Source organism: Oncorhynchus gorbuscha, linkage group LG09, assembly GCF_021184085.1.
Source record: "Oncorhynchus gorbuscha isolate QuinsamMale2020 ecotype Even-year linkage group LG09, OgorEven_v1.0, whole genome shotgun sequence".
NCBI lineage: Eukaryota > Metazoa > Chordata > Actinopteri > Salmoniformes > Salmonidae > Oncorhynchus > Oncorhynchus gorbuscha.
In genome coordinates this window covers 81583507-81599140 of record NC_060181.1, presented here as the reverse complement: position 1 = coordinate 81599140, position 15634 = coordinate 81583507, and the positions used below count along the sequence as shown (strand labels likewise).

The following is a 15634-nucleotide window of genomic DNA, read 5'->3' as shown; positions in this document are numbered from 1 at the left end:
ATGCAAATTCAACAAACAAAACCATTTATTTTAGTTATGACACCATTACAATACATTTCTATGGATTCATAGCACCTAATGGTATTCAACATAATTACATTGAACTAATGGCCAAATAAAGCCGTTCATCTGAAGTGACTGGAAATGTACAATATAAAACTGGTGTTATTTTAATGGCAAATTCAACAGACTTCCTAGAATGTGATAAACAAATAAATGCTCTGGAGGGATCGCTGACCAGATTTTGTTCAACCAGTCCTTGTAGCTTAGACTTTGGACAGAGTTGTTTGCATTTCTGTGCTGGCTTGATTCCAGCAGAGACTGAGCTGACTGTTTCTTATGAACAATGTATACTGGGAAAATGTGATGTCATGGGTAAAAGAAGACGTTTTTAGTTGAGTGAATTAAGTTCATTCAGCAGATATAAATATATAAAGTAAATCAGTGCATTTTGTGATCAAAGCAATTTGAATGTCACGTTCGGGTAAGAGCTGTAAAATATATTGATATAGCGAACAGAGGCAACGGTTTGCACAGTGCCTCTTATGTTGTGCGAACACAATGTAAAGCAGAATAATACTGAATGTTAAGAGTGAAAACCTCAACCAAACCTAATTTACAATTGGTTGAGGGTCACTATTAGTGAAGTGGCATTAGCACTTATACCTGAATAATAAAACAAACTTTAACATTTTTTTAATAACTGAAGCGGTACACACCAATCAATTTGATAACTGAAGCGGTGTGTATACACACCACACACACACACACACGAGCATCTTTGGTTGTTTCAGCTGTATGTTCTTGGTATGGTCAGTTAAACATATTTGGTGTATAATTATAGCTGAGGTAATAAGTTAGAGCACCATATCAAATAGGACAAACAATTAAAAAGCATTTACATGTATATTTCATATCGCTGACTTTATGTCAGGGATTTATTTCTTAACACAGCATACTTGCTCTCCATTAAGAATTGGGGAGGGTAAGATAAACCTAGATCTGTGCCTAAGACCAAAGGCAATAACTACCTGAATTGTGTTTGGCAGGGGGGTCACAGGAAATTACATCACAGGGTCAACGAAGAGGGTGAACAGGTCACAGGTTCTTCATGCAGACCTGACAACGGCTGATGCGTGAGAGGAGCTGGCCTGCTTTCAGGGTCTCTGAGGCAGGTTCTGCATGGAAGGACTGTTCAATGGAGGTGAGCCAGAAGCTGTGTTTGTTGGCGAAGTAGTGGCAGGTGCCCTTGGCCCCGTTACACTCGATGAAGGGCGTGGTACGGAAGTCCTCCAGACAGGAACCAGGAGACGACAGAGACTGACCTCCACCCTCGTCACCTGCTGCCGTGTGCTGGGGGGGAGGGGTAAGAGGTTGTATGAACACTGATACGAACGTCTTATTCAACTTCCTACCTATGGCATTTATATTCCCTGACGTGAAAGAACTGAACAGATTAAAGCAAATTCCCAGTAGGCTTCAATCATATGGCTTTCACCTGTCCTGCGTTTTCAGATCAGTAGAGATGAAGAATGGGAGACTAGGAGAGGAGGGCACTTCAGATTGTGTAGAAAAGGAAGCAAAGAGACTCACCATGAGGAAGGAGTAGCCAATCCACAAGCTGCGCCAGCCAGCAGGGCATTGTGGGATGGTAATATCCTGGCTGTGCACGGCGATGGCGACGGACGGAGCTTCGCACACAGAGCAGCGGCTGATGTAGGGTTTGATATCACCTTCCTCCACGGGCATCATGGGAAGGGGCGCGGTGGTGGACAGCCAATAGGATTTGTCGTTGCGGCTGGCGTAGTAGCAGACGTCTCCGGGGTTGCAGTACAGGAAGGGCATGGTGTTGAAACGAGGGAGGCAGGAGCCCGCCAGACCTGGGGTCAACAGATCAATTCAATCAACCGATCAATCAATTGACCAATAAATGTAATCATTTAAAATGATGACACTGAGCTACAGCCACTACAGGCAAACTTGAGACATCATTACTTGTTCTATCTGCCAATCCAATTCAATCTGAATAGACATGAGTATAACCCAATAATCATGTGGTGTTTATGTGAATTTCCTGTCTTTTAGTTTTTCTTATCTCTTTCTCACCTAGGTCCTGGTTGTGGGCCTTCTCCTGGCCCTCGAAGTACAGCAGACTGTAGCCGTCCCACAGCTTCGACATGCCCACGGGGCACATGGGGGTCTGCTCTGATTGGCTGTGCTTCACCAGCAGGTATCCCACGCTCACACTGCGGCCCGGCATGCCATGCAACCCTGTAGTTCCTGGGTTACCATGGTGACCTAGGGGTCAGAGAGAGAGAGAGAGGTTCAAATGGATCTGTGCGTAATATATAAAACATGTGCAATGTTTTTGTTTTCTTTTCTAAATATTTGTGTGGTTAAAATGTATTTACATTAAAAACACAACATTTCCGGGTCTAATAAATCACACCACCATAAAAACAGCAAATGGAATACTGGATTTAATTTGTTTCAGATCAGCATCCTAAAATCTCTTTATCAGTAAGCTAATTACAGAACTAATAATCACTACATTTCTCTCATAATACACTAATGGCTCATTCAGACCAGTAACACTCTTTGATCGAAACCATTTGGGGGAAACCATCTCCATCTCTTAATCCAGGCCTGAGTGCTATAATTCTAATATACCCCGTTGCCCTGGCACACCTGCCATACTGTACCTACCTTCCATGCCCTGCAGACCAAGATGGCCCCTCCCTCCAACATTCCCACGGTACCCAGGGGTACCTGGTCTGCCACCCACCCCTGGCATCCCCTTCTGCCCCTGGGGCCCAAAGTAGCCTGGAGGGGGAGATGGGGAATAGGGGTAAGGAAGTAGGAAAATGGGGGAAAAAAAGGTCAGAGAAAAGATTGCTAATCCCACAGAAGAAACTGTATATAGAACAGTCTATTATATTGACAACAACACAACACTGTAACACATTCTCCTACCTGGATCTCCAGGGGGTCCTTTAGGGCCGCTCTCCCCTTGTACCCCTTCCGGTCCTTGGATACCCTGAGGACCTGGAGCACCCCTCTCTCCTGGCATCCTGGTGGGTAGTGGGGCTGGGCCCTGGTTACCTGGGAATCCTGGATAACCTGCAGGACCAGACCAGGCCACACACAGTTTGTACGTGAGAAACAGGCACCTTTCATGATAATGTAGGTGATTTTCAGGTGAATTATAGTGATGTGCAGAGTGATATCAAACAGAGTGAGATGACATCCTTACCTGTGAGTCCAGTACTTCCTTTTGGGCCGGAAGGACCTCGGTCTCCTTGGAAACCAGACCTACCAGGAAATCCCATCATCCCCTGACCTCCCTTCACACCTTTGCAACAAAAGCCATGGCTGTTACTTTTACTGTTTCAGTGAAAGGTTAAACAGCTCAATATTCCCTGTCTGTCAAAAGTGAAACATATAACAAAACATAATTCTGGATTGTATTTTGGAATTTCTCCTCTATACTATAATCTATACTATAATCCTACATTCTTATGAAAAAGGGTTCCAAAAGGATTCTTCAGATTTCCCCATAGGTAACCCTTTTTGGTTCCATGTAGGAATTACAACATGTAGGAATTCCAAAACAGAATCCAGAATGATGTTTTGTTATCCTACGGGGACAGCCAAAGAACCCTTTTAGGTTCTAGATAGCACCTTTTGTTCTAAGAGTATATGATCCGCACCTTTCTTCCCAGACACTCCGCTCTGTCCTTGGTATCCTGATGGTCCCTGATCCCCCTGCTTTCCTTTCAGACCAGGGAATCCAGTGACACCATACTGGCCAGTTAAACCCTTCTCTCCATATTGAGAGGGCTCACCAGGTAAACCACGGGGCCCAGGGAAACCTGCAAAACAAAACAACCATTATTAGCACACCAAATACACACACAAAACACTTCACACACTACACATCCCAGAGGATAAAAACTTGGTCCGTTAATCTACTCTAAATCGACACATTCCACTCCGTAATTTTCTTCTCCACCTGGCAGTCCTTTGGGTCCAGGGAAGCCAGGTTCTCCTGACGGGCCGGGTCTGTCTGAGGTGCCCTGTGGCCCTTGGGGCCCCTGAAACCCTGGGGGTCCCACCTGGCCCTGGTCACCTGAGGACAAGAAGAGAAGAGGGAGGTCTTAGACACTATAAAACACAAAATGTCCTCCAAACTTTGTAACAAAAGAATGCAATGTTTCTTTAGGAGCAGTGACTAACCTGGTTGTCCTTGAACTCCCTTCAAACCCAGCGATCCGGGTGTCCCGACCTCGGAGTTGGGTATACCTGTCTCTCCCCTCGCTCCCTTAGCACCGGGGTCACCTGGGGTTCCAAAGTTATCCTGACCTGGAAGTCCAGGGATTCCCTTCTGACCCTTCAGCCCATCCAGTCCGAATATACCCTTTAGTCCCGGGAAACCTGCAGAGAGGAGCAGATCAAACACAGTGTTAAGGCAAAGGTTTTGTGTATGTGCACACCCGTGTGTGTGTGTGTGTGTGTACCTCTCTGTCCGGGGAAGCCTGGTTGTCCATGTGTGCCTGATTCTCCGGGGACCCCAGGCCATCCCTTCGTACCCTGGCTGCCTGGAAACCCTTGTTGACCATCAGATCCTGGAGACAACAACCACATAGAGTCAGACAGGTAACAGTCAGACACAGGCAATGAATGACACTCATTCTAATAATGTGAGCAACAGGGCAAGAAGTCAAGTCTCTTACCTACAGGTCCTCCTGTGCCAGGTTCACCTGGCACGCCCTTCATGCCCTCAATACCATGGAAACCTCCACCTCCCCTGTCTCCCAGATTCCCAATGTAGCCCTTCTGACCTGTACGGAGAGACAGAGGGCATCAGGAACACTGTTACCATGGTAACACTTCTCAGAGACCATCTTAAATTGACTAATTTTCTTAATCTGCACTGATCTGATAACATAGCATAGGTAAAAGCAATATGGTGGAGGCCTACCAGGTATTTGCTCTCACCAGTCCATGCAGATGTAGGATCTTAATTTGACCAGTTTTGTAGCAGGTGTAAAATAATCCTGAAGCAGGATGATTAGATTATATATACAGTGTCAGTCAAACGTTTGGACACACCTACTCATACAAGGGTTTAACTTTATTTTGACTGTTTTCTACATTTTAGAATAATAGTGAAGACATCAAAACTATGAAATAACACATATGGAATCATGTAGTAACCAAAAACGTGTTAAACAAATCAAAATAGATTTTAGATTCTTCAAAGTAGCCACCCTTTGCCTTGATGACAGCATTGCACACTCTTGGAATTCTCTCATCCAGCTTCACCTAGAATGCTTTTCCATCAGTCTTGAGTTCCCACATATGCTGAGCACTTGTTGGCTGCTTTTCCTCCACTCTGTGGTCCAACTCATCCTAAACCAACTCAATTGGGTTGAAGCCGGCCCGGACAGAGATGGCCGCCTCCATTCGCTTTCCTAGGAAACTATGCAGTATTTTGTTTTTTTAAAGTGTTATTTCTTACATTGTTACCCCAGGTAATCTTAGGTTTTATTACATATAGTCGGGAGGAACTGTTCCCACATGCTTCAAGAGGGCCACCATTGTTCCTGATCCCAAAAAAGCTAAGGTAACTGAGCTAAACAAACGACTACTGCCCCGTAGCACTCACTTCTGTCATCATGAAGTGCTTTGAGAGACTAGTCAAGGACCATATCACCTCCACCCTACCTGACACCCTAGACCCACTCCAATTTGCGTACCGCCCCAATAGGTCCACAGACGACGCAATCGCAACCACACTGCACACTGTCCTAACCCATCTGGACAAGAGGAATACCTATGTGAGAATGCTGTTCATCGACTACAGCTCAGCATTTAACACCATAGTGCCCTCCAAACTCGTCATCAAGCTCGAGACCCTGGGTCTCGACCCTGCCCTGTGCAACTGGGTACTGGACTTCCTGACGGGCCGCCCCCAGGTGGTGAGGGTAGGTAACAACATCTCCACCCCGCTGATCCTCAACACTGGGGACCCACAAGGGTGCGTTCTGAGCCCTCTCCTGTACTCCCTGTTCACCCACGACTGCATGGCCATGCACACCTCCAACTCAATCATCAAGATTGCAGACGACACTACAGTGGTAGGCTTGATTACCAACAACGACGAGACGGTCTACAGGGAGGATGATTGGGCCCTCGGACAGTGGTGTCAGGAAAATAACCTCACACTCAATGTCAAAAAAACAAAGGAGATGATCGTGGACAGCAGAGGGAGCACCCCCCTATCCAAATCGACGGGACAGTAGTGGAGAGGGTAGTAACTGAATTGGTCCACCCACACAGACAGCGTGGTAAAGAAGGCGCAGCAGCGCCTCTTCAACCTCAGGAGGCTGAAGAAATTTGGCTTGTCACCAAAAGCACTCACAAACTTTTACATATGCACAATCGAGAGCATCTTGTTGGGCTGTATCACCGCCTGGTACGGCAACTGCTCCGCCCACAACCGTAACGCTCTCAAGAGGGTAGTGAGGTCTGCACAACTCATCAAAGGCAAACTACCTGCCTTCCAGGACACCTACACCACCCAGGAAGGCCATAAAGATCATCAAGGACAAAAACCACCCGAGCCACTGCCTGTTCACCCCGCTATTATCCAGAAGGAGAGGTCAGTACAGGTGCATCAAAGCAGGGAACGAAAGACTGAAAAACAGCTTCTCTCTCAAGGCCATCAGACTGTTAAACAGCCACCAGTAACATTGAGTGGCTGCTGCCAACATACTGACTCAACTCCAGCCACTTTAATATTGGAATGTATCACTAGCCACTTTTAATGTAAAAAAAATGTATCACTAGCCACTTTAAACAATGCCACTTAATATAATTTGTAAGTCGCTCTGGATAAGAGCGTCTGCTAAATGACTTAAATGTAATGTAAATGTAATGTTAACATACCCTACATTACTCATCTCATATGAATATACTGTACTTGATACCATCTACTGCATCTTGCCTATGCCGTTCTCATTCTTACACTCATTCTTATATCTTTATTTGAGCTGTTTTTGCCATAATATGGACTTGGTCTTTTACCAAATAAGGCTATCTTCTATATACCCCCCTACCAGGTCACAACACAACTGATCGGCTCAAACGCATTAAGAAGGAAAGAAATTCCACAAATGAACTTTAATTGAAAAGTTCATTGAAATGCATTCTAGCTGACTACCTCATGAAGCTGGTTGAGAGAATGCCAAGAGTGTGCAAAGCTGTCATCAAGGCAAAGGGTGGCTACTTTGCAGAATCTCAAATATGAAATATATTTTGATTTGTTGTACACTTTTCTGGTTACTACATGATTGCATGTGTTATTTCAGAGTTTGATGTCTTCACTGTTATTCTACAATGTAGAAAATAGTAAAAATAAAGAAAAACCCTTGAATGAATAGGTGTGTCCAAACTTTTGACTGGTACTGTATATAAAAAAGTGATTATGTCTAACAGGAAATTAGTTTTCTCTACAGCTATAGTTTAGGTGTGATATCTAGTGAAAGAAAGTGAACTACTGGTTTTCAGTGAATTTATGTAAATTAAAAAAGTGAATTTCCTACGACAACAGAGTGATGAAATTAAGGTACAACATCTGTAGTTCCTAGTGCAAATGAAGGAAGCCAGTCTGAATGAGTGACTCACCTGGAACCCCAGGGAAACCATCCTCCCCCCTCAGTCCTGTGGATCCGGGCATGTCGATTACGGCACCCACCTCACCTGGAAAAGAAAACAATGACGTATTTCAGCAAGTATCTTTTACTACTCATTCTTTCTTCTGTGGAACTTAAATAGGCCTGGGACTTTAGCTTCGAGTCCAAGTGCTTAACAAAGACAAGATTTAACTGAGTTAAAACTGCTGGAAAGTGGAGTTTGGAGGACTACTGGCATCTACGGTACTGTCCATGAATTTTGGGACGGACAGGGGGCATCATACCTTTGACACCCTTCACTCCTGGATCTCCTGAGGATCCGTAGGCACCGGGGTTACCTTTATCCCCCTGAAAAACACACACAGAGACACAGCATTAGATCGGACAGAGATATCCGTCTGTTCTAACCTGGTCGTTGAACATGTTTAGCATGAAAACTACAGGTGCAGGCTGCAGCAGAGACACAATGGGAACCAGACAACATGGTCTCACCCTGTGACCAGACATCCCGGGAAAGCCGCTGATTCCGTTTGATCCTGTCAGACCAGGCATTCCTTTTGGCCCCGGAAGTCCCTGCGCGCCTGGGTTGCCTTGGAAACCCTTCTCATCGCTGGGGTCTCCGGGAACACCGTGGTAGCCCTCCATTCCCGGAACACCGGGAAAACCTTTAGGACCTGTGGAAGAGAGAGAGGGAAGGTGAAGAGGGGATCAGAATGAGACTAGTGAAATGAAAAGGAGGATGAGGAGGACAGAATGTGAATAAAGAAGAGAGGGGGGATAGGGAGGGCATGAAGCCTGAATATCCCTACTCACCTCTGGGTCCAGTGAATCCAATCTGTCCTGTGGTTCCATCTTCTCCCTTTGTCCCCTTCATGTCTTTGATGATCTGACGAGGGATGTGGGGTTTCTCGCCAGTTGGACCCCTCAGACCACGGTCACCTAGGAGACAGCGGGGGTGAGAGTGAGTGTCAAATCAGATAAAAGGATCGAAAGAGAAAGTGAGGGACAGGGAAAGAGAGAAGAAGAGCACAGAAACACACACAATTCTAATGGCAGTTCCGTCTCACCCTTTGAACCATAGTCGCCCATGTTTCCTTTCTGTCCAAATTCGCCGGGATTGCCAGTCTCTCCTTTCTGTCCAGAGAAGCCCTTCAGGCCCGACACACCAGGCATTCCTCCAAACCCTGACATGCCACGAGACCCTTTGATACCTGGAACAGGAAGTGACATCTCAGGTCAGGAGGATAGTCCTCACATCAGCATCTCGTTATGATATACACTGCATATACCAAACATTAAGAACACCTTCCTAATATTGAGTTACACCCCCTTTGGACCTCAGAAAAGCCTACATTTATCGGGAGACTCTACAATACTGGCCCATGTTGACTCCAATGCTTCCCACAGTTGTGTCAAGTTGGCTGGATGTCCTTTGGGTGGTGGATCATTCTTGATACACATTGGAAACTGTTGAGAGTGAAAAACCCAGCAGCGTTGCAGTTCTTGACACACTCAAACCGGTGCCCCTGGCACCTACTACCATAACCCGTTCAGAAATGTTGTGAATGGTACACATACACAATCCATGTCTCAAGTGTCTCAATGTTTAAAAATCCTTCTTTAACCTGTCTCCTCCCCTTCATCTGCACTAATTTAAGTGAATCAATATGACATTAATATGGGATCATAGTTTCTACCTGTGTTCACCTGGTCAGTCTATTTCATGGAAAGAGCAGGTGTTCCTAATGTTTGTATACTCAGTGTATTTCATTCCTCACTGCAAAACTCTAGTGTGATATCGCATCATCATATCAACTATTCATCAGAAAATGACATGTGGACTGTGAGAGTATGACCATATATGACCACTAACTCTATAAGTAGAACATTGCACAGAACATGACTCCACTGTGTATAATAACTTACCCTTGAACCCTGGCAGGCCAGAGTGTCCTGTAGGTCCTGGCACTCCGGGGTCACCCTGGTCTCCGGTGTTTCCCTCAGCGCCCTGACTACCAAACTCGCCCAGTGTCCCCTTTAGTCCTATGGGCCCTGGTGTGCCAGGGTCCCCCTGATCACCCCTGTTTCCGCTCAAACCTGGAAGTGACACATACACAGTGTATTAGGTTCTATCTCTTCAAAGCAAACAGAAAAAAAGTTTAAAAAAGAGAAGTTAATCAGTCATGTTTCTGACCTGGTTGTCCGGTGCTTCCTGTTTGTCCAGGGACACCAGCCGTTCCGGGTACACCTGGCCAGCCATACTTCCCAGCAGCTCCCGGTCCTCCTTGCTCCCCTTGCAGACCTGAAGGACCTACGTCGCCCTTGAACCCAATCATACCAGGCATGCCACCCATCCCTAAGAGAGAAGGGCAGAGAGAGGCCATTACAATAACTATACAGTGCATTCGGAAAGTATTCAGACCCCTTGACCTTTTCCACATTTTAAAACATTACAGCCTTATTCCAAAATGGATTAAATAGTATCCCCCTTCATCAATCTACACAAACAATATCCCATAATGACAAAATAAAAACAGGTTTTTAGATTTTTTTGCAAATGTATTAAAAATCAAAATCAGAAGTATCAAATGAAACATTATTTGTCATATGTGCCGAATACAACAGGTGAAATGCTTACTTACTACAAGCCCTTATGTCACGCCCTGACCTTAGAGAGCTTTTTATGTCTCTATTTTGGTTTGGTCAGGGTGTGATTTGGGTGGGCATTCTATGTTCTTTTTCTATGTTTTCTATTTCATTGTTTTGGCATGCTGTGTTTGGACCAAGGAACTTTAAACTCTCAACCTTCTCCACTACAGCCCTGTTAATGTTAATGAGGGCCTGTTCCTGTAGTCCACGATCAGCTCCTTTGTCTTGCTCACGTTGAGGGAGAGGTTGTTGTCCTGGCACCACACTGCCAGTCCTCTGACCTCTCCTATAGGCTGTCTCATCGTTGTAGTTGACCAGGCCTACCACTGTTGTGTCATCAGCAAACTTAATGATGGTGTTGGAGTCGTGTTTGTCCACGCAGTCGTGGGTGAACAGGGGGACAGCAGGGGACTAAGCACACTCCCATGAGGGGCCCCGGTGTTGAGGATCAGCGTGGCAGACGTGTTGTTGCCTACCCTTACCACCTGGGAGAGGCCCATCAGGAAGTCCAGGATCCAGTTGCAGAGGGAGGTGTTTAGTCTCAAAGTCTTTAGCATAGTTATGAGCTTTGTGGGTAACTGTAGTCAATGAACAGCATTCTCACATAGGTGTTCCTTTTGTCCAGGTGGGAAAGGGCAGTGTGGCGTGTGATTGAGATTGCATCATCTGTGGATCTGTTGGGGTGGTATGCAAATTTGAGTGGGTTTAGGGTATCCGGGAGGATGCTGTTGATGTGAGCCATGACCAGCCTTTCAAAGCACTTCATGGCTACCGATGTGAGTGCTACGGGGGGGTAAATCATTTAGGCAGGTTACCTTCGCATCCTTGGGCACAGGGACTATGGTGGTCTGCTTGAAACATCTAGGAGAGAGGTTGAAAATGTCAGTGAAGACACTTTCCAGTTGGTCCACACATGCTTTGAGTACACTTCCTGGTAATCCGTCTGGCCCCGCGGCTTCGTGAATGTTGACCTGTTTAATGGTCTTGCTCACATCGGCTGCCGAGAGTGTTATCACATAGTCGTCAGTGTTGCTTGCCTCGAAGCAAGCATAAAAGGAATTTAGTTTGTCTGGTAGGCTCATTTCACTGGGCAGCTCGCGGCTGGGTTTCCCTTTGTAGTCCGTAATAGTTTTCAAGCCCTGCCACATCCAACGAGCGTCAGAGATGATGTAGTAGGATTCAATATATTTTAAAAAAAGTAATACTTTTGTACCCACATATTTTTTTATTTTGTGGCATCCAATTGGTACAGTAGTTACAGTCTTGTCTCATCGCTGCAACTCCCGTATGGACTCGGGAGAGGTGAAGGTCGAGAGCTGTGCATCCTTCGAAACACAACCCAGCCAAGCCGCACTGCTTCTTGACACAACGCTCGAGTAACCCAGAAGCCAGCCGCACCAATGTGTCGGAGGAAACACTGTACACCTGGCGACCGTGTCAGCGTGCATGGCCTGCCACAGGAGTCGCTAGAGCGCGATGGGAAAATAACATCCCTGCTGGTCAAACCCTCCCCTAACCCGGGTGACGCTGGGCCAATTGTGCGCCGCCCCATGGGTCTCCCGGTCACAGCCGGCTGCGAAAGAGCCTGGACTCTAGGATCTCTAGTAGCACAGCTAGCACTGCGATGCAGTGCCTTAGACCACCACGCCACTCGGAAGCTAGTAGAATTCAATCTTAATCCTGTATTGACGCTTTGTCTGTTTGATGGTTCGTCTGAGGGTGTAGCAAGATTTCTTATAAGAGTATGGATTAGTGTCCCGCTCCTTGAAAGAGGCAGCTCCAGCCTTTACCTCAATGCGGATGTTTCCTGTAATCCATGGCTTCTGGTTGGGATATGTATGTACGGTCACTGTGGGGATGACGTCATCGATGCACTTATTGATGAAGCCGGTGACTGAGGTGGTATACTCCTCAATGCCATTGGATGAATCCCGGAACATATTCCAGTCTATGCTAGCAAAACAGTCCTGTAGCGTAGCATCCATGTCATCTGACCACTTCCGTATTGAGCGAGTCACTGGTACTTCCTGCTTTAGTTTTTGCTTGTAAGCAGGAATCAGGAGGACATTTGCCAAATAGATTGCGAGGAAGAGCTTTGTATGTGTCTCTTTGTGTGGAGTAAAGGTGATCTAGACATGCTGGTAGAAATTAGGTAAAATGGATTTAAGTTTGTCTGCATTAAAGTCCCTGGCAACTAGGAACACCACTTATAAATGAGCATTTTCCTGTTTGCTTATGACCTTATACAGTTGGTTGAGTGTGGTCTTAGTGCCAGCATTGGTTTGTGGTGGTAAATAGATGGCTACGAAGAATATAGATGACAACTGTCTTAGTAGATAGTGTGTTCTACAGCTTATCATAAGTTACTGTGCCTCAAGACTTCTTTAATATTAGACATTGCGCACCAGCTGTTATTCACAAATAGACACACACCCCTCCCCTTCTCTTACCAAACATAGCTTCTCTGTCCTGCCGATACATAGAAAATCCCGCCAGCTCAATATTATCTGTCTCGTCGTTCAGCCACAACTCGATGAAACATAAGATATTACAATTTTTAATGTCCCGTTGGTAGGATAGTCTTGATCGTATATCATCCAATTTGTTTTCCAATGATTGCACGTTGGCCAATAGAACGGATAGTAGTGGAGGTTTACTCACTCGCCTACAAATTCTCAGAATGCAGCCCCGACCTCTGTTTTTTATTCACACAAATGACGGGGATTTGGGCCCGTTCCCGAGAAAGCAGTATATCCTTTGCGTAGGACTCATTAAATAAAAAATCTTTGTCCAGTTTGAAGTGAGTAATCGCTGTTCTGATGTCCAGAAGTTGTTTCCGGTCATAAGAGAAGGTAGCAGCAACATTATGTACAAAATAAGTAAAAAAACGAATGCAAAAAACCCTAACAAAATAGCACAGTTGGTTAGGAGCCCGTAAAACGGCAGCCACCCCCTCCAGTGCCATTCATAGTATAATATTTAAATAAGTATTCATGACCATTTACTCAATACTTAATACTTTACAGCCTCGAGTCTTCTTGGGTATGACACTACAAGCTTGGCACACCTGTATTTGGGGAGTTTCTCCCATTCTTTTCTGCAGATCCTCTCAAGCTCTGTCAGGTTGGATGGGGAGTATCGCTGCACAGCTATTTTCAGGTTTCTCCAGAGATGTTAGATCGGGTTCAAGTCTGAGCTCTGGCTGGGCCACTCAAGAACAGTCAGAAACTTGTCCCGAAGCCACTCCTGCGTTGTCTTGGCTGTGTGTTTAGGGTCGTTGTCCCGTTGGAAGGTAAACCTGAGCCCCAGTCTGAGGTCCTGACTAGTCTCAAAGTCCCTGCTGCTGAAAAACTTCCCCACAGCATGATGCTGCCACCAGCATTTTTTAAATTGAACCTTTATTTAACTTGGCAAGTCAGTTAAGAACAAATTCTTATTTACAATGACGGCCTACAGGGGAACAGTGGGTTAACTGCCTTGTTCAGGGGCAGAACGACAGATTTTTACCTTCTCAGCTCGGGGATTCGTTCCAGCAACCTTTCGGTTACTGGGCCAATGCTCTAACCACTAGGCTACCTGCCGACCCGAAGAATCCTTCACAGTAGGGATGGTGCCAGGTTTCCTCCAGACGTAATGCCTGGCATTCAGGCCAAAGAGTTCATTCTTTGTTTCATCAACCAGAGAATCTTGTTTCTCATAGTCTGAGAGTCCTTTAGGTGTCTTTTGGCAAACTCCAAGCGGGCTGTCATGTGCCTTTTACTGAGGAATGGCTTCCGTCTGGCCACTCTACCATGAAGGCCTGTTTGGTGGAATGCTGCAGAGATGGTTGTCCTTCTGGAAGGTTCTCCCATCTCCGCAGAGGAACTCTGGAGCTCTTTCAGAGTGACCATCGGGTTCTTGGTCACCTCCCTGACCAAGGCCCTTCTCCCCTGATTGCTCAGTTTGGCTGGGCGGCCAGCTCTAGGAAGAGTCTTAGTGGTTACAAACTTCTTCCATTTAAGAATGTTGGAGGCCACTGTGTTCTTGGGATCTTCAATACATTTTTTGCTACCTTTCCCCAGATCTGTGACTCGACACAATCCAGTCTTGGAGCTCTACTGACAATTCCTTCCACTTCATGGCTTGGTTTTTGCACTGTCAACTGTGGGCCCTTATATAAATCATGTCCAATCAATAAAATTTACCACAGTTGGACTCCAATCAAGTTGTAGAAACATATCAAGGATGATCAATGGAAACAGGATGCACCTGAGCTCAAATTTCGAGTCTCTTAGCTAAGGGTCTGAATACTTATGTAAACAATGTATTTCTGTTTTTATTTGTAATACATTTGCAATTTTTTTTTCTAAAAACCCGTTTTTGCTTTGTCAAGGGGTACAGTATTACGTGTAGACTGATGAGGCAAAAAACATAATTTAATCAATTTTAGAGTAACGCTGTAAAGTAACAAAATGTGGAAAAAGGGAAGGGGTCTGAATACTTTCCAAATGCACGTTTGAAAATGTGGAGAAATTGTAGTTTTTCATCTTGCAGGTTTGTTATGGTATTAGTACCCACCTGGGTAACCCTCGTTTCCAGGCTCTCCGCTGAGCCCTTTAGGTCCCTGCTCTCCAGGAAGACCCACTTCTCCACGTTGTCCGGTCGACGCTCCCCAGATCTCCCCGTGAGGTCCCTTCTCTCCTGGCTCCCCGTTCCGACCCGGTTGACCTGGTAGACCTTGGTTTCCAGAATTACCCTTTGAGCCGGGCTGACCCAAGTCTCCATGGAGGCCCCTAAAACCTGGGAGAGAGGACCAGACCATTAGAACTACCAGCATTATTACAGCACTAGGGGCGGATTCCAACCAAAGTTAAGTGTGTGTAAACGTAATTACCTTCTTATACGCTTTTCTCTCTATGTGTATTCTGACCTAGAACTTAAGCACGAGAATAGCCTGCTATTCACCAGCTATTTGTTTGGGGTGGTGATCGAATAAATGAAGGTGTGGTGTAGTTGCGTCTACAGATATTCTGACCTTGACTTCATTCCGTAATAATTCCACCACCTTCATGCGAGAGGAAACCATGACTAATGTCTTGCATCATCTTTCTTCCTATATAAATAACACCACTAACCATGCACTGTCATTTACAACTTGATAAGAGCTATTGATAAGAGCTGAAAACCCTATTGAATGAAAACTCCACCAGAAAATCTGTTGGCCAGCAAATGGGAGGGTTTTCAGCAGTTTAATGAGATATATTGAGAGAGCAAAAGGTAGCCACAGCTACAGAGCACGTTACGTGACT

At 45.6% G+C, this 15634-nt stretch overlaps 2 protein-coding genes across 3 annotated transcripts in view; both read right to left on the bottom strand.

Moving 5' to 3' along the window:
• LOC124044151 (cystathionine beta-synthase-like) overlaps positions 1 to 15634 on the bottom strand; it is an 882911-nt gene that overhangs the window by 535145 nt on the left and 332132 nt on the right. The window lies entirely within an intron of this gene.
• The window catches only part of LOC124044145 (collagen alpha-2(IV) chain-like), a 128441-nt gene continuing 112814 nt past the window's right edge, over positions 8 to 15634 (bottom strand). For both annotated transcript variants that reach the window (XM_046363631.1, XM_046363632.1), the window contains 19 exons: positions 14904 to 15125; positions 9892 to 10053; positions 9624 to 9794; positions 8765 to 8908; positions 8511 to 8636; positions 8190 to 8371; positions 7982 to 8045; positions 7690 to 7764; positions 4734 to 4841; positions 4518 to 4625; positions 4237 to 4434; positions 4013 to 4129; positions 3711 to 3872; positions 3254 to 3352; positions 2974 to 3120; positions 2707 to 2823; positions 2107 to 2298; positions 1594 to 1880; positions 8 to 1353 (listed from right to left, as the gene is read on the bottom strand). In XM_046363631.1, the coding sequence (XP_046219587.1) occupies positions 1099 to 1353; positions 1594 to 1880; positions 2107 to 2298; positions 2707 to 2823; positions 2974 to 3120; positions 3254 to 3352; positions 3711 to 3872; positions 4013 to 4129; positions 4237 to 4434; positions 4518 to 4625; positions 4734 to 4841; positions 7690 to 7764; positions 7982 to 8045; positions 8190 to 8371; positions 8511 to 8636; positions 8765 to 8908; positions 9624 to 9794; positions 9892 to 10053; positions 14904 to 15125 (2936 nt within the window). In that variant the 3' untranslated portion in view covers positions 8 to 1098. The remainder of the gene's footprint in view (positions 1354 to 1593; positions 1881 to 2106; positions 2299 to 2706; positions 2824 to 2973; positions 3121 to 3253; positions 3353 to 3710; positions 3873 to 4012; positions 4130 to 4236; positions 4435 to 4517; positions 4626 to 4733; positions 4842 to 7689; positions 7765 to 7981; positions 8046 to 8189; positions 8372 to 8510; positions 8637 to 8764; positions 8909 to 9623; positions 9795 to 9891; positions 10054 to 14903; positions 15126 to 15634) is intronic.